Source organism: Clavelina lepadiformis, chromosome 4 (genome assembly GCF_947623445.1).
Source record: "Clavelina lepadiformis chromosome 4, kaClaLepa1.1, whole genome shotgun sequence".
In the NCBI taxonomy this organism is placed as follows: Eukaryota; Metazoa; Chordata; class Ascidiacea; order Aplousobranchia; family Clavelinidae; genus Clavelina; species Clavelina lepadiformis.
The window spans coordinates 19,683,821-19,708,118 of record NC_135243.1 but is presented as its reverse complement, the minus strand read 5'-3'; the positions used below and the strand labels follow the sequence as shown (position 1 = coordinate 19,708,118).

The 24,298-nt window shown below is 34.8% G+C and overlaps 2 protein-coding genes across 6 annotated transcripts; both read right to left on the bottom strand.

The window, feature by feature from the left end:
* Nucleotides 1-1,094: 1,094 nt before the first annotated feature.
* LOC143451941 (uncharacterized) lies at nt 1,095-3,344 on the bottom strand. The gene has a single exon (XM_076952727.1). It carries the CDS (start codon nt 2,415-2,417, stop codon nt 1,308-1,310), a length of 1,110 nt encoding a protein of 369 aa, XP_076808842.1. The 5' UTR covers nt 2,418-3,344; the 3' UTR covers nt 1,095-1,307.
* Nucleotides 3,345-4,037: 693 nt separating this feature from the next.
* LOC143452259 (uncharacterized) lies at nt 4,038-22,628 on the bottom strand. Of its 5 annotated transcripts, XM_076953152.1 has the most exons (30): nt 22,501-22,628; nt 21,938-22,186; nt 16,530-16,624; nt 15,366-15,474; nt 12,892-13,031; nt 11,737-11,885; nt 11,392-11,576; nt 11,041-11,184; nt 10,798-10,956; nt 10,202-10,281; nt 9,942-10,129; nt 9,723-9,816; nt 9,206-9,564; nt 8,898-9,026; nt 8,713-8,775; nt 8,444-8,569; nt 7,970-8,183; nt 7,668-7,749; nt 7,470-7,574; nt 7,152-7,345; nt 6,838-6,955; nt 6,490-6,589; nt 6,089-6,236; nt 5,695-5,857; nt 5,414-5,552; nt 5,048-5,172; nt 4,830-4,959; nt 4,583-4,715; nt 4,330-4,459; nt 4,038-4,191 (listed from the first exon to the last, which is right to left on the bottom strand). In XM_076953152.1, exons 1-30 carry the CDS (start codon nt 22,509-22,511, stop codon nt 4,083-4,085), a joined length of 4,170 nt encoding a protein of 1,389 aa, XP_076809267.1. In that variant the 5' UTR covers nt 22,512-22,628; the 3' UTR covers nt 4,038-4,082. The 5 variants fall into 5 exon arrangements, with proteins under 5 accessions (XP_076809267.1, XP_076809268.1, XP_076809266.1 ...); XM_076953153.1 differs by having other exon boundaries at nt 4,038-4,230; nt 9,942-10,281; XM_076953151.1 differs by having other exon boundaries at nt 9,942-10,281.
* Nucleotides 22,629-24,298: the final 1,670 nt, after the last annotated feature.

The window sequence follows — 24,298 nt, the reverse complement described above, 5'->3', positions numbered from 1 at the left end:
GATGAAACGAACTCTTGGACATGGAACGTGTCAACGTGAAAAGCGACGAGGATTTTAGCAATCAGCGGGGGAAACTGGTGGCATCATTGCGGTGCGGGTAAAAAATGTGAGCGCATCAAAACTCAATAATAATTGTCAATAAAAACAAAAAGCAAATGCTATATTATTTTCATAAGAAGCACAGCTCAATAGACAAATTACAACACAATGGTGCAGAACGAATGGGTACACAAAACAAGTAAACAAATAGAACTCATGATATTTGTATAACGAAGAAACACATAAAAGGATGAGACGCAGTTTAGACAACTATATGATAAATTGATTTAACAACTTAAAATGCTCAAACATATCCATATATCTTGTGACGAATTGTCACATTTGTTACATTATTTTAACCATATGGTGTAGCAGAGGGTTTTCAAACATTGTCCATATGTGTAAGTAGCCTATAAGAAAAGGAAAGTAATATCGTAAATTCTTCTTCTAATTTATAAACAAAATTTACTTGAGCGAAATCTTTCAAAGCGCGGAATTTGTTGCAATAATTGCCACACTTTCCGTTATGTTACTCGCGCCCTGTTTCCATTACGAGCCTTTATTTAAAAGCGGACGTTCCGTAACTTCGGACTTACCCTTGACTTGACTTAAAAACATAAGGTTTACGCGAGTTCATGGTGCAGTGCAACTATTTGCAAAGTTCTCTACAATGTTCATTACTACATTAAAATCACCACCAATTTCAGGTACAAATAACAAGGGTATCGTCGCCTAACATTAGAAGTTTGAGTTCTTTTGAGCTCCTTTTCAAGCCAAACCATTTGTGAAACGACGGCAAAGACATTATTAACTTCTTTATTTATTTCTTTGTTTATATTTAATTTTGGTAAAAACTAAACTATACATTCTGCTATGCCAACAGCAACACTTATCATCCACAAAATTTTAAAATGATATCCACTAAAAACAGCGAAACCTTCTCGCTGAACCGCTGCTGTAGCCTGGTATAGTAACAGATTTAAAAAAATACTTGAATTATTACTTGGATATAAACAAGTCTAACAGGCAACACATACGCTTCCATTGGATTTTCGTTCACTGCAGTATTTTATTGTATCTCAAGTATAATAAAACGATGTCCACATTACATTTAGCGAAATTTCTTCACAACTCTTTCAAATATACACCAACGATTAGTCATAAAAGTCGAACGTATAATAAGGGTTATCTTCACGCTTTAATAAAATGCCAATAATGCATTTTTATTTTGTGATTTACTATGTCAATATTAGCAGTCATAAAAAATATCAACTTCTTCTAAACGGAGAAAATAGCATATTCTTGTAAGCGGTAAAAGAGCAAATAACAAAAATCAAGCTCAAAAAAGAATTTGTGTCATAAAGGATCATCCCGATTCTCACCAATTTGCCGTTTTTCAATTCAAGATAAAGATAAATCAAAAGACAAGCATCGAGTGAAATCGAAATTACAGCAAGAACTGTTGTTCTCAAAATTATTTTTCGCACGCTTTGAAATGTCTTGGATTTCTTGGGGATTTTACACTGACGTATAGGCGTAGGACAATCTACGATCAAATTTGAATTGTCGCTCTTGGTGGATACAAATGATTCAGGACCGTTATTGAGGACGATATGCGAAGTAGAAGTTTCAGGAGAACGCTTTTTCTTGAAACAATTGCAAGAACATAACAACAACTTCATTTCTCGTTGACTTGCTTGCAAGGGATATATGAGCAACCCCAGCATCGTTACATGCGCGAACGTTATGATGGCAACACAGGCAGTCACCCAGTAGACGGATGGCACGCCGCCTTCTGTTGGAATCCACTGGCATCCGGATGCTGACGGAGGATGTTTAATGGATAGCGTCATAACCAAAATGACAGAAATCGTGCAAAGGCACATCAGGGGTAGACTGATGAGACTTGCAACTTTGATGAAACGATTGTATTTCAACTGAAGCATATCATTCGTGTAAAACATTCTCTGCCGGAGCCAAAGGAAAATGTACACTGAAAACACCACTAGACAATACATAATGATGAGACCGTCGAACACTATCTCACAAAGCTTTTGGTCGTATTTACTGTCACTATATCCTACGTGAAAAGCAATCTGATCGTTTGCAAGCCTCAGAAGAACGCAAAAGGCGCATAATATAACGGAACTATAAATTAGTCCTCCGTCTAATTTCTGGTCATTTCTTGTAGTCTTTTTCCATTTTCCGCTTCGAAATCCAAAGTGAACCAATGAGATGATGATCCAGAGCGTTAGAACAATGAGGATAACATTGATAACTTCCGGTAAAATCCAATCCAGTCTTTCTGCTTTTGGTGGCAAGGTAACATTCCAAATGTTTTCATTCCGTAAAGAATTGTTGTTATGGTAAAAATCCATTTCATGAAAAGTCGTAAATAATTTGTTTCTTGACCTATGCCTTTGTGATAAACCTACAGCCTCAAAAGAAAAGTGGTACCAAGCGGTTAATGCGTCTTGATCAGTACAGAAGCGGTTGCTTCATATCTGCGTTTATGTAACACTTTACTATTTTCAATAACGTTCGACAATTTTGCAATTTTAATTTGATTATAAATCTTTACTTTTGCGTTTCATCGTTGGTCGTTTCATTGCTCAGCTAATCAAAATTTTTCTGTCACTTCATTAATTAACGGTAATGACTTATGTTTGTACTTTACGGCTTTGAATGTTTTAAAAACCTTTAACAGCCAACTTGGCAATTAACTGTTCTTTGGTGGCGGATAGAACGCATTTCTTAGACGTGATTTCCTCGGTCTTTCCTGCTGGATGTTGATTACAGTGATATTTATTTTATCTTAGCGTGTGCTTAGTAATATGCTAACGCAGTGAAAAAAGGTTTTTTTATGAATTATTCATATACAAGAAACCTTTTTTTTAAGCATTCTTTGACATTATACAGAGATATCCTATTTATAGATATTAGGGAAATGCGTCTGTCCGTTCTGTCAACAGACTCTTGTTACAATCTCTCGTCTCTACGATCTATTATGACACTTAACAGGTTCATATAAGCGATTTTTATTCCGAGATGTTACTCAGAACAATTGTAAGAGGATCATCTGAAACAGTGTTTCCCAATCGCCGGTCTGGGTACTTTTTTGCCTGTTCGCAAAGTATCTTTTTTTCTGCCAAGCTAGCTTTAATATGGAATCATAAGCATTGCAAAGTTGTTACTCCCTGTAAAACTCATTTTACGCCTGGCCTATTCACAGCAATACTGTGTACTGTGGAAGTATCACAATCCCCATAATAAAATTCCACTATAAAGCATAGACCACATACTAGAGTACTAGACTATCTATCACGCAGTGCGACCTGTCCTAAAGGGCTGGGGTTCTATGGCAGGAAGTGATGATCAGGAAAAGTGCATGATAAGTCTCATTTACGATAAACCAACTTCAATATACGGAAAAAGGTACCACGCGGGGGAGCAAACTGGGCGAATGACTAATTGTGCGTCATTATATACATACAGGAAGTCTAAGATACTTTCACCTTTGAGCTGTTGTATATGTAGTGAAACCAGCTAAATAGAAAGTCATACTGAAGCGTTTACACTTGTAAACTAAACTGTAAACTGTACTTGCTATCCACTCCATTGTCACCGATAGCTGATTCGCATGTCCATTAAAATACTTCTACAAAATAATAAGCAATCTCAATTCAATGAATCTTTTTAGTTTCCTTCCTCCAAAAATATAAGTATCGGGCACTAATCTTAGAGTTGGAATCCCACTCATTTAATGTAATAGTAGTTTAAAACAACACTTCTCGATCTTTGTAAAGATAATTTGATTAATGCCTTAAGCAGAATTTTAGTAAGTTTACATTCAGATAACATTAGATCACACCTAGTTTTTGATGAGCACTCAAACGCTTTCCAGCAACAACAACAACTTGTTCTGCTGCAACAGCCAACAAGGAAAAAAGTTACCTAACCTATGTATAGTCCTACAATTAAGATAAAGAAGAGTAAAGCATTTTGCATTTTGTTTTTTATTACGCGATAACAAACACTTGAAATCAATCCTCGATTAAGTCGCATTCGACTTTGAAGTTTTTCTGTCGTTCTTCAAGATTGACCAACTTCGGATCCGATCCTTCCCGGATTACATTCACCACCTTGGCGCCCCTGCGCGGCAAGTGAAAAGTTTGATGAGATTTTTAAAGTCTGAAATGTAGCGAGTGTTGAGCCAAATTTACAAATAAAATGGAATTCCTAAACGTTCATAAGATAGCATGAGCTGGGAATAAAATTCTGCTGATTCACCTTGTCCACACGCTGAGAAAAAATTGATCTTCCTGAGGATCAGAGGAACCATCAACGAGTTTCTTCCGCGGAGGAAGGATCAACTTGAGGCCATGTTCCAGGGTAAAATGAAGAGTAGGAGGATCATTAACTGCCGATATATGGAGATTTTAGAAGACGATGAGGAAAAATTTGCATTAGATGTAGGTCACCTTATAAGACCGTTTCTCTTTACATAAACTCTTGCTTTATAAAAGTAACGCTTTTTACTTACATAACAACCCTTTAACTCTTTCAAAGGGTTCCTTCTTCTTGCACAGTCCATTGACGTAGTCAGGATACAAAAGACTGCTGCTCTGTCGCAAGTTTAAATCACTGTCTAGAGAGGCTGCTGATCTCAATTTTTCCTGAAGGTTTTTAAAGAAACTTAACTTTACTGAAACTTTTCTCATGGCGGTGATACAGGGAGGTAAAGGAGAGAGTTATATTGGAGAGAGTTGGCATGTACTAGGCACAAATACTTTATTCATCAACATCTTTTTTCTTCGTTCCGTCCTCTTGAGAATGCGCCGCCTTCTCTCAAACACTTCCTTTCTATGATGCTCCCGAATTTCTTGCTTTGAAACATATCGGAAACGTTCTTCCCTGTACCTTAAAGTAAAAATTTGAAAAAAATTGGGAATGAAGTCACCTTGAAACAGAAAATACGTTAGAAAGCAAGATTGAGATAAATTCCTACGTTTTCCAAAAATGCAGAAGCACAGGAAATATCGACAACACTCCGTCGTGGAATATCCCACGATCGAAAAGGCCTTTGTAGACATTTTTGGTTACAGTATCTGCCAACTCTTTCTCAACATTTACCTGAAGAAAGGAAATTAGGATTAGACGGGTAGATGTAGGCTATGAGGTACGCTATATCTATATAGTAGCGTTTCCAAAACCAGCACGGATTGCGAACCAAATTCGGGTCACCTAGACTATACCTACGAGTGGCGGGCAAGCTTGCTTAACAAGAAGAACCAGGTGTTATAATGAGTAAATGGAATGAAGTCGTTATTTTGAGGGCTCGCAGATATTAGAGCTGCACACGTTTCAAACTTACTCTTGTGCGAGGCGGGACGTTGGAATCGAGGAAACATTTGACGATTCTCTTTGACTTTTCCTTCACGATGTCGGTGTCGTATTGCTCGTAGCAGCCTGCCATGACAATGTTTTGTATATTGTCGGCCATTGTCACATACCTGGGTATAGATGAAAACGGAAAATGAAATTTAATTCGAAGAATAATTTGACATTTTGTGACGACTAATGCATTAAATAAGTCTATTACTGAACTAATATTTAACAAACAAACGAGCATTAACTCATTAGTCGAAGACTTGCCTGTCTGCTTCCAGCCAAAATGTCAAGTCGTTGGCGAGAAAATTCAGAGTGACTTGTTTACCGAAAATCTTCCTAGACCGGTGTGATAAACTAAGATCAGTATTCATGTGCTTGTAGATGACTGTCTGCATTTCTCTGAAAGCCATTGCAGTCTCGCTCGCATCTGTGAGTATCACACATAAGTAGTTAACTCTCAAAGGCTTAAAATTTTTGCAAAATTACCAGAAGATCTTGAGAAAACCGCATAAAATTTTCTACGTTCATCGAGCAAAGTCATCCACTTTAACAAAACTCTTACAGACTATAGAATGATCTCATAGAAACGCAATTATCATTTAAAAAAATTATCAGTTAAAAAGGAAAATTAACAGACATACACATGTCACAGCACTACCTCCACTGTCTCTACCACTAGAATCTGGTCTGTCAAGAATTCCTTTTAAATATTGACTGAACTTCTCATATTCATGTGGTCTTCTCATAGATTTGATGAAGCAGGCAGCCCTCCTCATAAACTCACTGAAAACATCCCAGATATGTCCCTGCATTGATATAAATCATATAACTTGGAAGAACCTTTATGATGCTGCTGGTGCTGAGGAGTCAGCACTTATGTCGTTTTAATGTTAAAGATAACAAACACGTCTCAAAAATATAACCGACTTCACTCGTTGCAAATGTAATATCTGAGAATAGCAGGTATCGAAAGGAACCATAGTTTGCACAGTTATTAGCTATCGATCGTAAAGCATTGCGCGCTTGATTAGAACAACGTATAGGTAGTTATTCACATACATGTTTCCTCTTGAAGCCGGCCATTGATAACTTCTTCTCTGGGCTTTCTTCTTCTTCTTCAATGGGTACGACCGGAAAAGTGCTGAAATATCTCTTACCCCTGGAAGTTTTCACAATAAATTAAATACGTTTGCAAGCAACTTGTTCGCTATTTCTACAAACGCAATGTATACTGTTAGGAGTTGTACGGCGTACACAAGAGCTGCTTAAACTTCGCTCGCTCGCTAGTTACTAGTTGGAAGTATTTAGCTGAAAATGTGGTCGAAGCCTTAAAAAACCTTTACGCTACCCACAATGGGGTAACAACACCCAGTTTGAAAAACCCAGGCCAAGAAAATTTTTACAAACCAGTTCCTTTCCATGCTCTTCTGTACTTCCACACATGCCTTGGCCAGCATTGAAGTTGTAACAGTGTCCACCGCTGATATTTCCTTTATAATGTCCGCGTTACATTGCAACATGGCGCCTTGTGGTAAACATGTAATGTTAATTATTATAAGCGTAGAAACAATTACGTACATAAGCAAGCTTTTTAAAGCTTTCCATGCACGTTTCATTTTTCAAACTTAGCTTCGAATTTGAATACCAAATTTCTATCAATATCAATAAGTTTTATATGTTGAAAGATAGTATTGGTGCTGTAAAGAAAACCACAACCACACCTCCGCCAGCGAGATGACCAAAAAATTTCTTCAGTATTTGCTGAGCTTTTCTCTGTCTGACCGTAGGCGATTCAGTCCTTCTAAGAAGCTCGACTGCTTTCCAAAAGAGCAAAGGAGCTTCTGATTTATGCATCTTCATATAACGTTTAAAGAACTCAAAATGAAGAGGATCTCGCAACACTTCAGACAAAGTCCTAAACCGAAAAGAGAACTCTCACAATACATCGCCACGTGAAGAGTTTACCGTAGAGCTAAGGTAAAATATTTGTGCTGTACAAAGAGATTTAAAAGTGTCTAAAAATGTTTCCAATGTATTACTTGGGTCTCACACTAGGCCTTCTAAGGAGTACACCATGCTTCTTTATAGGGCGCAAGTATAGTGGCTTTGTATCCACCCTATAGCGGTCAACTGTTGGAAACTGCCTAAATATGAAATGTGTAATGGTTGAATGTATGTTTTATATGCAAAAGTAAGAAAATTTTATCAGTTTGACAGCAAACATTTCTGTCACTCACTTGTACATTGCGTAATCAATTCCCTGGCCCGGGTATTGCCTGACACTTAGCTTGGCAATAGCTTTTGTATCCAATTTTAACACTAAAACAAAAAGTATTCTTTTAATTTCCACAGATCATAAAATAGCACTTGGCATAAATCTGTAATCTGTTTACGTGCTAAAAACGTGCACAAAAATGCTTGTATGACTGAAAACTTTGATTTTATCATTAAAGCATTTCTAACGTACAGTATTTGTAATATCTAACAATATAGTTATCGTCAAAACAATCTTTGTGCATATGTAAAAAATCCCAATTACATTTTGAGAAATTCTTAGGTTTCGAAGGCGGGACGTCTCCTTCTTCATCGCTACTGAACTCGCCGATGAATTCGTCGTTGGGTGCATGCTGGTTCAGATTTATGGGACGCGTCTTCACCAAGAGATGATACGCTCGTGATGTGCGATATCTCATGTGACTTGTTCCGTTTGGCCCCAGGTTGCCAAAATTTCCCATTCTGGCAAATTTCTCAAACTGAGACACAGGAACCACAAGCCTTTGTTAGCTTTTGTAATTTACGTTTTATCATAGTATAAATGCTTGCGGTTTAATATCACATCAATTCAACCCATGCTAAGCTCTTCTGATGTATTACAAAAGTTGTGCTTTGGTAATATTAGTATTGATGGTGTATTACATTAACTAGTACAGTATTATTAGTACCTTTCCATAGCCATTATAACCAGACACGTCACATCAGTAAGTTATGTCACAAACGACTATTTTTGATTCACCTCTTTATATGCTTCACTTGACTCTACTATTACTTGTGGTTGACATAGAATAGGCAATTGGCGAACTTCAGCTAAGCAGTTAGGAAACGAAGATCTTCTTTTATAAGTCTTTATTTCAGTAGCAACCTATTAATGGTTGTGAACAATGTGTTTTTATCATATTGACCTTATTTAACAACAATTGAAACAACAACAAGTAAAATTTCAATTTACTTGTGCAATGGCTTGAAGAAAACTATAACTTATAGGATACAATTTATTGAACTTACCACAACGTCTCGAAATGTCTTCTGTTCGGATATAGCAAACTCAATCCATTCAGTTTCAATCATCTAAATATACACATTAATGAGCAAATAACACGTATCGCGGATATTCTGCTGATATATTTTGTGCTAATTACACAAAAGGTGTACCGATAAAATATTTCACTAAAACTTTTTGTTAAACTTACATTTTCAAAATCATTTTGCAAACTTATTAATTTTTCTGGAAAAGGCTCATCGTTGCATAACTTTAATGTTGTCACAAAACTATACTGCGGAATGTTTAGGCTTCTCAATTTCTTCAACAATGAATTAAACTGCATTAAATAATAAAAACTATATTTTATTCAGGCCATAGATAATTTCAGTAATAAATAAAAAAGTTACTTAAAGAGTAAAGAAAAGTAAGCAAACAGATGTATGTATTTGCAGTGAATTAGGCAAAAATTTCATGGATACTATGTTCAGTTATTATGTTAATTCTGCCCCAGAACACCTCATGTGATAGTGGTACTGTCTCCGTTGCAAAGTATTTCCTGTGTAAATGTTCAATTTCTCGCCATAGATCAAAAGCAGTTACAGAATTAATGAGCAATGCTGCGTCGCCACAAGAATTCGGGTCTTGACCAACATTACAACACTTTGCTAAATATGAACGGAATGGGAATCCAGCTGGTTCGTCAGCTGCTAATATGTCCCCTAACTTCATGCCTGGTTCTACACTTTTTAGGTATTCTCCCGTGACATTAGGCAAGCTGATTGGTGTGCTGCTTGATCTTCGAGAGCTAACATTAAATGGTGTCTTCTTACTATTTCCGGACAAGATGTCAAAATCATCGCTCATAATGGATCTTACTGCAGTCAAAACAAATCCTCTCAAAAACTAAAACAATAGTGTGTCTTTCAGAATAATGTTTGCTTAAATACATAAGTGTTATCAGTGTATAGATAACTAGTAGGGGATTTAGATATGAGATGTATAGATATTAGTAGATAAGTATTTGTTACACAACCTGACGAAATGTTTGACTTTCCAGAAGATATTGCTCTAACTGTTGATTGACTCGAGACGCTATTTATGGGGGGAAATAATGAAGTTTGCGATTCCTGCGCAAGTAAACTGAACACTAAAACATGAAAATCAAAAGCCGTAGGAGTGAACACGTTCTGCACGACTTAGCATTTTCGATTCTTAAAAGAGAATTGCAGAGTATGCATAGAATTTCACACACCTCTATACTCAATGAATCACTACTATCCACAATTTCAGACAATGATTTTTTAACAGCCTTCCCACTCAGCAGCCTAACAGCAGCGCTCTTGGTCTTCCTCGAGTACATAGAATAATCAGGCGCTACAGACTCTGCCCCTTTATTATTGATTGAAGGCAAAAGAGGTCCTTCCATTTTCCTTTCAACACCTGTAAATGGGTGATGGTAGATATTTAAATGCGGGGAATAAATAAATAAAACATTCACTGATTGTGTCACACTTGTCCACATAAGCCTTTCATCATCTTCTGGTGAACATGCGCTTCTGTTTTCATTAACTTCTAGTGAAACAGGAGGACATCTGTATTGGAATAAAATATGACTTATAGTACATAACATAAGACATTTCCATTTCATGACAAATTTGGTAAAAACTTCACAAAATAAAATTATGTAATATACCCCAATGCGATAAAATGTAAATGATGAGATGTTACAATAACGCTTCATAAACATGGTATAAATTTTAAAAAAATATTAACAAGGTAGCGTATTAACTAGAGGTGTACCGAAATGTTATTCTTTGGATTCGATCTAAAAGCAAATCTAAAATTTAGGAAATACGACAGTTGGACTAACATGTTCTAAGTTGTAACTTGCAATAGAAAGGCAAGTAAATGACATACATAGATTTTCTGTTATGTGCAGCAACAATCATGTCTGCAGTTGCTATAGTTTTTCCTGCAATGAAGAAATTTTCAAAAAGGTTTATAAAAGTATTCGGGCTAAAATAGAACTTGTTCTTTTTATTCCATTTGACTGAATTAATTTGCCAAATTTCCGTGCACCTCTAGTGCTAATGACAAACAATGTTTACGTGGGGTGTACAGTAGCTGAAACAGAATATCGCCTTAATGCGTGATGTTGATCTGAGGAAATATGAGCATCAAAGTCCTTTTTAGTCACTGATACCATTCTTCCAGGTGCAAGCTCATAATGTTCGCGTGTTTTAGAACGGTTTTCTTTGACTACCGGCCTAAAATTGAAAACATATAACAAGAGAACAGCATTGAAATGAATCAGTTTTCTTCAAACTCTGTAAATGAAAACCATTGATTACAGTGCAGGGTCATGGACTTTAGCCAACTTTGTTTCTTTTGCAAAAATGTGATCATGAATAAATGCAATGTTTTCTACTCCCAACATTTCTGATTTACGTTGGTTTGAAAGTCTCTCCAGCTGCAATTCATCAGGCCAAATCTCTCTGTGACAAGTAAAAATACAAACGTTATCTGCAAAAATTCATCTACATATTAACCTAACAATCGACGTTGTAACCAAGTAATTTTTTCTGACTCGACTCAAGTGGAGTCATGTTGAGTTGTGAATTTGAGTCAAGTCAGGTTGAGAAAAAAACATACCTTGAGTCAAGTCAAGTTTTCGAGCAATTACAAGACTGCTAACAACTTACTCCTCCATCTGTTCTTGGATGAGGATGTTGGGAATGCGATCCAGGTCTTCTTCGTACTCATCTGTATCATCTTCTTGAAGAACTTTTTGCTTCAAGTCTGGGTTTTGTATGAATCGAACATATGGTGAACGATGCAAAACCTTAAGCTTTTGTTCCTCTTTATTATTTTCCCAAATTACCATTTGCTGAAAATTTATAGGCAAAGCGACGGTTATTTTTAGCATTGTTATTTTTGTTGTTTAGTTAATTTATTACAATAATAATAATGTTGCTATTTAGTTGTCTGTTGGTTATTGAAAAAAGAAACATTTCACAGACTGTCTCGAAATTGTTTTTGCAACTTGCTTTTCTATCCAGTGCAGCAACGGATCTTTGCCGGCTACATGAAACCAAGTATCTTCGAAGCCAATATGACTGCAATCTTTTCCACACAGTGCTTGCCAGTTTCATTGTGGTGTCATAATTCATACAGTTACTTTCAATTACGTCATTTTCTAAGCATATTAAACCCCCATGAAGTTGGAGATATTGAAAATAGGTCAATGTCAGCACAAAACACAACTTAAAGCTACACCACAAACTAATGAGACATATTTCAAAACTGACCCATACTGATCTAGAAGGTTCCGTTTTTAATAATGTAAGATTAAACAAATGAGGGATGTAATTTTATTTCCGATAACATGATAGACTAATACTGCCAGATAACAAATTGATAAAATTTCCCTAATCAATTTTCATTGTAAAAATTACCAATCACCTGTAGTCATTAGACTCAGTGCTGCAACGAACAATCAAACTCAATACTTGTCCCTAAATAAGTGTCTATTTTTAAAAGTAAAAAGCATTTTTCATCCATCAACAAAAGCAAAGTCGACGGCTTGCACTGTTCTAGTATGGTGATGATTATGCCTTTTGTGTTTAGATTATTGCACGAAAATTCTCTTTTGTCATTAAATCATAAATGAGGCAGCAACAAAAATGTTGACAAATGCAAATTTATAGTTTTTGAATAATAAATAAACGTGACACACATGAAACAAAAACTTGACTTGAACTTTCAAATGAAAAGAATATTTATAGAAAATAGGTGTCAAAACTTTTAAAATAGTGTTAAAAAGAGCATGAACATTTGTAAAAATAGTGTCTTGAGCTGTCAAAGGATGGATGTTTCTTCCAGTTTATCGATATAACAAAAAAGCTCAACTTTAGGATTTCTTTTCATATTAAAATTGTTTTTTTTACTTGGGTCAGTTTTGAGTTGTTTCACAATTTTTAAAAATAAACTAACATAAAAATAAAACTGACATGTTAACATGGTATATAGTAAAGATTACGTAAAAACTTCTGCAATATTGAACAATGCTACTTTAGTGTAAGTGGGTGTAATTTGTACGAAATGTAATTCCATATGAGAAAAAAACAGTTTTGGTACATTTGCCATATATAAACCACATTTTTAGACAATTTTTAAATCATTGCAATAATGCCAGTAATTACCACAAAGAACAGTCTCCAAAATGAAGTATGGCAAGCAATAAGGACTGGTTGCCATGAAATATTTTCTCTGTATAGCACGGAGATTAATTTTCTGTTGACAAGGATTGCAAAGTCGTAAACGAAAAGCATCAATCCAAAACCTGAATTTTACAGTGTATACTAGTTTTCATATGTTCAAAAGGTTATACATACATAGATTGGATATTTCTTTTTATAGATAAAAGATTTGATAAATCAGGAATTTATAAATTTAACTTATGGTATTAAACCATCGTACATTATTGTGACATAGACCAGGGCTTCTTTAATATTTTTGTCTGTAAACCTTTTCCAGAAATAAAAATTTATGTGGCACTGACATTCTATTTCATATAACACAAAAGCATAAATAAAGTCATACAAGCTGCATTTGCATGGGAGGCAGCCGATGTAATCCACATTTTTCATGTCGAATATGACTTTGACTCAAAAGTCACTCAACATTTTAATGGTTATTGATATAATCTATAAGAATTTAAAAAAGTATTTTAAGTGCATAAACCTACACCATCTCTTATAATATGTTGTTGAACGTAAAATGTTGGGCAACATAAAGCACAAAAACCTAAATAGAAAGCCACATTCCGGCACTGCATGTGCAGGATGACATTGATGATTGGCCTCGCACTAATGGTTGATTTGTGCTGTGTGCACAAAAGTAAACAATTAATTACAATAATTATCCATAGACACTACAGACACATACTCTAGGTCGCTGGTTTGAGCAAAGTAACTGACTAAAAGCAATATCTTCAGGTCATTAACGGAATCACTAACTTAATCTCGATACTAAATTAATCCAGACTATGTAATAAGAGTACTATCAAAAAGCTTTGACAAACTCTTCAATTTAATTTAAAATTTATGCCCAGTCCTAAACTCATAAAATCTGCCAATTGTCCAAATTATTTCTAAGACAATTTTTTATTTTTAACCTGCTAGCTGGCTTGGCTGGATTATTCTGGAATTGTTATTTTACAAGCTTTCACATTAATCACTATCTTCGGACAAAATGCATTGTAACAGACTAAAGGAAACTGTTAGCAATTATCTTAACTTGTTAGTTTTTTTGCAGTAGCAGGCTAATGTTTGGCGCTAATTTTAGAAGTTTTTGCTGTGCTCTTGATGATTTTCTTGTCATAATTATCATCACAAACTACACTGGCTTAATATCTGCCCTACCATAGCAAAAATACTAGCCTTTCTAGATAATATAATGATGCACAATGTTGGTTAAGCAATCTACACACACAAGACATCAATGTTCCCTCTAATTTTTCACGAGTCTGAGCAAACACACGAACTCCCTGAGCGGTCCCTTGGACCACTGTGAGCAACATCAGACGTGCGCACTGTGGCCATAATTATGCGTTTATTTTATTTTCAATTCAGGTTGGATTTTTTTCTTGTGCACAGCACACATTTTCTGTGCGCGGAGACCGTGTCAGCAGTGCGCATTTGCGCACGCGCGCATCTTAGAGGGAACATTGCAAGACATAATTCTGCGAGATTTTTGATTATCAAATTTTTCGCATTAATTATATTCTATGTTGTACATTGTTCAACTAAACTGAAGCACTTTAGAAACAACTGAGTTCTTTCTAGCAGCTTCTACTATGTTCCGTTATGAAAACCTGCTAATTAATAAACAGCAATAATAATTCGTTGTACTGAAAACGTTATATTCCAAAAACATTAAATGAAAAAATACATTTCACATTAAAAAATTATTGTAAGTAAGCATTCAAAAATGTGTGTTGTAAGTTTTTAAATTTTTTTGAAAATTACTTTTCTATTTAACAGCAACGCCCAAATATCAAATTATACATACGGTACTGTACAAGAAGACATTAAGCAATGACATACTTATGCATTGAAAGCTTTGTTACACGACAATCATAATACAAAATATAACTCCGCTGACAACCAACAGCTGTGACTTTTAGCCCATCTGCCCCATGGTTTTAACTGAACACCAACCACGATGCACATTAATTTTATTTTTTGACTCCACGATCAACACCAAACCTGTTAAAGGTGTTGCAAATACGCAGCTTAAGCTTTTGGCAATTCCAAATACATACATTTACCCGTTTGGAAGATACGTCAATTGTTATTTGTTGGAAGTCTCCTTTAATATTAACTTGACTTGTACTAATTAGCACGGATTCTTTTAATCTTTTGGTAAACTGAAATTTTTACATATCCATAGTTTGAGAAGCCCTGACCAAGACCACTTGTCACGAGATCAGATAGGGTAAAATACATATGTTTTATTATGCATTATAACAACAGATTTACAAAAAAATTAACAAAGACTAGGTAATTTTAAACAGTTGATGTAGAATCGGAATATGTTAAGTTTTGTTTTTCATGCAGAACTTAATAATGCATACATATTGAAAATTATTTGCAACTGTGAAAGTAGCATGTACCTGATAATATTATTGTCGCTTTCTGAGGATTCAACTAGTTTAACAAATTCCTTCATGTGGCGAACTCGAAACAAAGTTTCAAGCTTTGATTTATTGTGATGATAGGATGCTACAGATAAAAAACAAAAACTCACAGCATTTTACAACTTCTACATTACCATTGGGTAAGCTAACAGAAATTAACATGGACTTGTATAGTATGTACAACCCAGCTTGATCATACTTCATTTACACAGATTGTTCATATTTTAACCAATCGAAAGGCTTCTCATGCATGTTAATCACTATTTCACATAATTGTTTATGAGATACTGTGTACATAGTAATTGTTCACGAATTTGCTGAATCGTACATGATTTGCCTAAAATACTATCAATGCCGATAACTTCTCTTATTCTCATAAAAAATTTCCCACACGTATATTCAACTAAATCCTTTTGTTTGCATGAAGTAAAAAAGATCAATCAAAACCAAAAGCAGCTGCTTTTTTGTTTGTTTGATTTTTTGTACAAGTTTTCAGTTTACAGTGAAATGATTACAGACAATTAAAAAGCTAATGCAAGAGAAATTAGGTTAAATTATTCATCAGTTTTAAATATATATCATATGAGTGAATAGTTCAAACATGATTGATATGCTCATAGTGTACATATCATACTTCACCAAATTAAGCAGAATAAATAAAGTTTATAAATTTGAACTTGTCTCAATATACGGTAAATATTAAACTGCATTACTGCATTCTTACATGTTTGATACTTCCAATTGAAACATCACTAATGTATAGAGTATAACTGTACATTGCTGTATTTATATACACAGTACTGTATATTATGCATATACTATAAAGCGGGATCTTTTTAATCTGTTTTAAAATCTCTTTAATCTGAACCATTTAGTCTTCAAAGCATTGCGTTATATAAGCTAAGCGAGATATCTGAAATAGAGAAAAGAACATAAAATGCATAAAACTAGATTAGAAGAAACTTGTTCTTATATAATCTTCATCGAATAATGCTCATAACAGCCAAAGAGTTTCAGATTATGGTAATTTCCGGAATAAAAAATTCCCACTGTACGTTGAATATCTTACCTGCAATTTATTTCAGCCCAGATTTGATGCGCATTAAAGATTAAAATCACAAAAACAAAGCATACGGTTACCATTTTGATTCTTTTCAGATCCAGTGAAATCCACGTCCACCAATGTTTGCTCACACAAGCTTTTACATAAAACAAACTCTGCACCGACGACAGACCTACAAAATAAATAAGATACTTTCACATAAAAATATTGATACTACATTGGCTGCATGGAATAAACTAACAAATGAAAATAAGTAACAAAATGATAAAATTCTGAACAAAAAGTTGGGGTTGCTGGTTTCATATTACAGCAAAAAGCTTAGTACCTGCACGCCATAGGTTTATCAACGAGTATGTTGAAGTTTTTTATCTTCAATTTATTCATGGGAAAAAGAATCTAGGTTTTTGTGAACGCTATAACGCAAAAATTTGTATCTTTGCGAGCACAGTTTCTTATCATAAATTGTCATATGATACTTTCCACTTTCTCTTTCTGGGTTTCATATGAAATATCTAGGGCTAGGCTATCATTCTTACATGTTTGATACTTCCAATTTGGTACATCCCTAATATATACAGTATACATTTACTTAACTATAATATATATCAAACTCAGTATTATATATTATGTATATACCATAAAGTGGGATCTTTTTAGTCTGTTTTAAAATCTTTTTAATCTGAATTAAATTTCTCTGGCACAGAAAGTTGGCTTTTGTGCCAATTCTTTGACCGGAGGAAAATTGTCGTTTCACTCTATTTTTGATGTTATAAACATTACATTGACATGGTGCAATATTTTGCATTACATTTATTGGCATTTTTTATCCGACGCACTGAAAGCAAACTTTCCAATTGAGCTAACCATAGTTATTTCATTGTTATAACCAACAACCTAAACACTACATAACAATGTTTGATTTTTACTTGCTATTTTCCTACATTTATGAACAAAACTAAAAGCTAAACAATTACCAAAAAATTACACTCTTTGTAGATTCGTATGAACAAAGTGAACGCAATATGAAAAAGTCATAAAGGTTGAATGTAGAAGCCAAAGACTCTGCAACATACTCGTCATCATAGAATCGGGCACAGTATGTCTTTCGCTGACACATTTACATTTTACTTTTTTGTTTAGTTATTAGAAATTCATTTTCATACAAGCTTTATCATTTGCTATAAATTATCGGCGTGAACCTAAAAAAGTTTGGCGTGCACGTTGATAGGCCTCTATATAAAAAAAGGTTTAGTATACAAGTGCACAACCACAAGATGCTTTTGTATACAAATCCCCAGTTACTCAAATTGCATTTGTATACTAGAAAACACCACAAATATACAAAAAACACTACAACATAAAATATGCAGCAATCAAAACTTGCACAAAGAATAACTCACTAACCAAGGCTTGAGCGATGAGGAATTATCATTGGGTTTAAGTCGTCCTTGTGCAAAGACTTTTCTCAGACCGAGAATAAAAATTATCATAACAACTTTTGCTCTGCACAGTTAATGGCAGAAAATAAACAATACAACACAATACGATCTAGCCCAGAGCTTCTCAAAAACTGTGGGTCGCAACCCCGTTTGGGGCCGTGAATTAAATTTAATGTTTATAAATTGAATTGTTTTTGATAATGTTTTATTCGTTTTATTGTTTCCATCACGCGGTTCTTTTATTACTGTCAGACAGTAGGCTTCAGTTACTGTACTTTGGCAGATTATGTGTATTTGTATGATTTTGCCATAGATAAAAATACTGCTTGAGCTTTGTAATCGGACGTTTATTGTTTTAATATCAATTAACGTGTAGACTATCCATCAAGGGGTCGCATATAAATTTTTTTTTCTAGAATAGAGTGGCAGAATTAAAAAGTTTGAGAAGTCCTGTCCCGGCCTTGTTTCAATGATCTATGTTAAACAAGGTATCATATACGGTGATTTCCCTATTTGGCAGCAAACATGAAAGAATTGGAGACCTTGAAGATTTCAGCAACAAAGCATCAAAGTAAATTGTTAAAAAGAAATAAAAAATTTATAATATTTTGTTTTGTCCCGTTTTTAATTAAAATATATTTTAATAAATATTTAAAAATTGAAGTTGTTCAATCCAAATACGCAAATCAATTGAAACCTTTAGTTTGTGGCGGCCAAGTCTCATCAAAAAAATAAAACTTACACTTCACCAGCAGTGACGTATTTAGAATAGCGTTTAAAACGTGAGCCAAATATTTTAGATAGCTAGGCTAACACTTCCGGGTTTTTCTAGCTCGTACAAATATTTGTTTTTTGTACGTCGTTTTTTGCTTTAAAACGCCTCTAAATGTAATTTCTCAATTCTTAAACGCCCTTAAAGATTTTGGAACGCCGTACCACCGCTTATTGCTCTATGTTTTCCTCTTCTATGGTCGACAAGTGGTCGAAAAAAAGGGAATGCAGTAAATGAAAAGGAACAAAGACGTAAAAACGTCTATAGCAGTGGTGGGCAAACTGCGGCTCTCCGGCATGGTTTTTGTGTCTCTTCTAGTCGAATCATAAAATTCCAAAAAATTTGTAAAGGCTACCAAGGGTACCGTTTATGAACGTTTCTCTCTTTTTCTTTTATTTAGGTCAGGATTTCGTTTATGACGTAACAAGAGACATAGAATCCGAAGAGTTAGTTAACAGCAAGTCAACGCAATTTCATTGCTAAGACAGTAAGGTTTAGCTCAGTCTAGTCTACTTACATACACTGCAAAACGAAACCGTTTTTGTATTGAAATAATTTTGAAGCTCTCTGGTACTTGTATTTTCTGCAAATGGCTCTTCCATTGAATACATTTGCCCACCTCTGGTCTATAGCCCAAAAATTGTTTTGGTGAGTGGGTGGGCCATACGTCTCATACGTCATTGCCATCGGTCTCAACTCAAAAATAAGCACAACTAGGAAAGGAAAGACGAGTACCACCATAAACAGTGCACAACAGGAGCAAGCAACAAATGTTCCTAAAAAAACAACACTTTATCTGCATGTTCTTAATTTTGGTATCTCTTTGGTACAAAATGGTATACCAAAGGTGTCAAAATGCCCAAAATACGAACCCCTGCCCTAAAAATAAGACGAAAATAAGGACGCAAGTGAAAATAAGGACACTTCTTAGAAAAAAAGGTCAAACATATTTTCCAGGACCTTTAAAATAAGGACAAATCTTACAAATAAGGACGGTATGGCAACTCTGAATATAATCAAATCCAATACGTTCCATTTTCCGAAAATTTCAATGTTTCGTGAAACGAGAAAATAAAATTAAAAAAAGTAGGCTCGGTAGCACAATGGATTCAATCATAGCCAATCATAAATAAACAACTAATACTAATTAATTAATTATAATAATAATAAATAATGTTATTAATACATTAATTAAAAACGATAATAATTAACAATAATTCAATTAAATCGTAACTAGCATATAGCTAAATTTAATCGGCTAGGTGGCTGATTGGTTAGAGTGCTGGACATGTTACAACGCAACAACTATCAATATTTCTTTTTCGGCCATTAACTGCTCTAAAACTCCTGTTTAATTAGTGTAAATGGCCTACTTGGAGGCTGAATGTGTCACGGTAATCTAAAAATTTCATGACGATGACGCATCAACATACTGAAGCAAGAAATCATTTCCCCTAAAAAACGAGGAATCCCCACGGGACCCCACTACGTGTTTTGCGGAACACTAGGGTTCCACGGAATCACCGTTGAAGAATGCTGTACTACAGGTCTGCACAACATACGGCCCCGTTCCCCATGCGGTTGCGGGGACCTTTTAATGCAATCTATTAATGCGACCCACGATATAATAATATTTTTCGGTTTAATATTTCGATTTTAAATAAGTGCGGACTTGCTTGTGTAATGCAAGATCTCACATTATTGCAGTAATAATTAGCGTAAACAATCCAAGCTTTCTTGAATTGTCTCTGCAGAATGCGCATAGTTTAGTCATGTGTATAAAATAGTGGAAGTGACTGTAAGCGTATAAATAAAAGTTTAGTGATAGTCATAGGCTAGTGTTAGGTCAACGTTAGTATGCGGCCCGCGAAAAACAGTTTTTATTGTTGCGGCCCTTGTACCGTTTTAGGTTGTGCAGGCGTGTTATACTAGCTAGAATAGAAGCTAGCCTTACTAAAATAAATCTCTTTATTAAGAAATTTCCACAGACCCTATATGTTACACACCGGGAAAGAGTGTGTAATTCCACAACTGTTATAAAACTTTGCAGCTCCCCGTTATAGATCGGCGAGATTCTTGCACCTTTCCTGATACAAAAGTTCGGCAGGTTTGCAGCTGAGCGGTAAGCTAACCTGGCTCGTAAATAAGCCGGCCATGTTCGATTTCCAGTTGCGCTACCATTGTAATACCCTTGAGCAAGGAACAACGCTTGCTTATGTTGTCCCGGTGAACAGTCTCGAATTCAGGCAATAGAAAGTCTATACTCTATAACAGAAAAAGAACGAACTAAAAATGCCTTTCCACCGGAAATTGCGCAAAAAGGTGACCACAGAGCACGAATGATGAGGAACTATTGCCGAGTAATTTGTGCAAAACTCTTTCTTAGTCCGAAGATAAAGATTTTAATACCATATTGTCGGTGATATGTGGCGTAAAAAGGTTCATTGCGCCTCCAAAAACGGTTCTTTTCTTTGAAGCCTAATAGTTTGCATTAAAGACAGAATAGCTTTTATTGGGAACTCATCAACGTTTATACAAATATATGTAGGCTACTGTATGTACAAATACAAAGCTACAATAAGCTGCTTTAAGATTTTTTAACGTAATGATAAGAGTTTAATAATTTATATTTATTTAGGCTTCCAATATCGGATCAGCTGCTGTATACTTTTAAACTTATAGTTATCTTACCTATACACCCATAACCATATAAGAAAGTTTGAAATTCTTAACTGAAAAAAGTTATGAAGTCACAATATTCAGTTTCAATATAGATTTCCATCTGTAATAATTGATCCTAAACATTTCTTTTTCACCATTGTAAGTCTAACTTGGCCTGCTAATTACCAGCGTTTAGCCTAACCGAGTCCTGATTTGCCTGGACTTGGCCTTCTTCATTGTCATGCGTAAACGACTTTATTACGTATTACTATTTCAAGGTTTGAGTTACGCTGAGTTGAATCGTGTGTGAACGAAAGAGAATAAATGCACCTTTACTGCAAGCTTGATAACACAATAGAAAATATAGGATTGGCTGCAAAATATAGCAGCTGCAATAAATTTGATTACAGACAAGCTTTAATTAAATTGTATTTCGTGTTTTTATCAAACTAAAAAATAGTAAACTTATGGTTTATACCAATAAATAGTTAAGCGTTTTTGCGTAGAAACTTTTACTGAAGATGCATTAAGTCTATCTTTGGGTTTTGTAAGGCTAGCAAGGCTAAGATTTAATGGGGAACTGCCTTCCTAAGGCGCCCAAATTAACATATACCTGAGAAAAAGTGGAAATCTTTCTTCCCACAGCCAGTCCTTCACGTTACCGTAAGCCACATTTTTCTTTCCTGCTGCAGCTCTCATTGGGGGCGGATCAAAGAAGAACTTGGTCTTTTTTGGAACATAACATGTCCTTTGCCCAAATATGGGCAGGCAGCAGAATTTATTGAAATAATCTCGAAACACAGGGTCACCATCCAGTTTCACATCGAATTCGAGAGATGTCAAATTGTCTAACACCTTTATCCTGCACAACAAATCACATTATTACGATGTCCGGTACAGGAAATGCAAATTATTTCATTAATGGAAGCATATTCAATAAAACCAATCGGTAAAACAAAGAAAAGAACTTAAATATGCTCCATAAACTTTTGCCTTTGTCTTGGTATTCTGCTACATGTTATTGATCTGATCTTATTAAAGCTAGTTAGAAAAAGAAGCTGCCTTTTGTTTTAAAGAAATTAGCACAAAATTATAATCATTTCTAACATTTTTTTTATATGGCAGTAACGTATAAATGTAAAAAGCTGTTAAACTAACAAAATGAAACTTGCTTACATCTTTTCCATAATTTTCTTGGTAAAACCGTTGACCCTGCTATGTCGACAAAACTTAGAGCGAAACTTTTTCTAAGTGAATATCACGGTTATAACGATTGTTGTGCAATTGTTTTGCAATTAACAATAAGCCACAAGTAGGTTTTACATAAAACATTTTTGCAAATTAGATTATATCGAGATGGTAAATATAACAATAGTGACGTAACAATACCTTTTTACAAGTAATAAGGATAGTGTGTTCAGTAGGCTAATTCATAGAATATTACTTTTGCAGTAAACTTAATTTTTTATTACTGTATTTATACTTTTAAAATTAGAAATTTTATCGGTTTTATTTACTTCACATGAGAAAAGTAAGTCTTTTTTTATATAACAGTTTATAAATACGCCTTTTTTGTCAAGTGGTGTAATTTATGAAAAGCATGTTTGCTAGTAGTAGGTATAATGGCATCAACATGGCATGCATGAACTGACTGAGTGAAGTGCAACATACCTTACAAGAAAAAACCCATGCTTTCATTTTGCATCCCATGATATTTTGCAGAGTAAATTTATCTTAGGTATATATTTAAAAGCGAAGAAGCCAAGCGATGTTTATTTTGGGTTTGGTGGCCGTGCTGACGCTAGTATCTTTTTTACATTCTCTGATTGATTCTCCGTGATGCACGTTTTTGCCCTCGAGGTCTTGCATATTTTCCTGTTCAAATTATGACCTGCCTGCGTCAACACAATTTTTTCGTTCCTCACATTAAAGACAAAAAATAAATGAATGCACTTCGTTTATGTGTCGTTCTGCTTGAAGAAGTGTGTGACCGATTAATCAGTAATCTTTGGTGTGACTCAAGCAAACGAGATAATAGTGGACTGTACAATAAAAGTCAAAGTCGATTCAGTTTATGGAAGCCTAAAGTTATAAATTGTGCTGTGGTAAGCTAGACCTATGGCATTTCAAAATATTTTGTGGGACGTAGCAGAGTCTATGCATGACTAAACTCGGCAATGATTTCCTTCGATTTGCTCTAGGTTTTAAGCTTGTCTGTATGCATGATACGATAGGCTCATGTTTTGCTTTGACTAGGCTAGGCTATAGCCTATAGATATGCGGTCGTTTCCGAATTTCGTAATCTCACGGATTTGTTAGAGTCTAAAAGTGTCGCTCCTGAAAGCACGACACTCAACAATGTGCACTTTAAGCTTATTCATCGCAAAGAGATTTAAACACTCACTGTTTAAATCTCTTTGTTCATCGTCACTCCGATTAGCGCGTTTGAACAACAAATTCTAATGAACAAACAAACGAAAGAATCGAAGCTTGAATGCTCATCGTTACGCTAAAATTTTTGTGTCTTTGCACACACGATTTCTCATCGAAAACTGCCATACTTTTCAGTTGGGCGATTGAAACTGCTCATTTTGTAGAAATTAATTAGATAATTAGAATAATTAAATAATTAGAAATTAGCAAGTCAACTACTGCCCAATGCAATGCGCAGCAAGCAGGCTAGGTTGTAAAGTTGTTAATGCGTTGAATAGGCTAATAAGGTCTCAAGAATATGAAAATTTACAAGGGTAGGCCAAGTGTTACACCTAACACCAAAAAACCTGATAGCTTAACCCATATGGAAAGTACGGTAGTTTTTGATAAAAAATCGTGCATACAAAGATGCAAGTTTTGACATGATGGTGTGCACTGATTCACTGAAGTTTCAATTTTTTATTTATTTATTATAAATTAGCGTTCAAGCAGCCAGCTTTTCTTTGTTTATTATAAATTAGTGCGAAGATAAAAGTGTTCG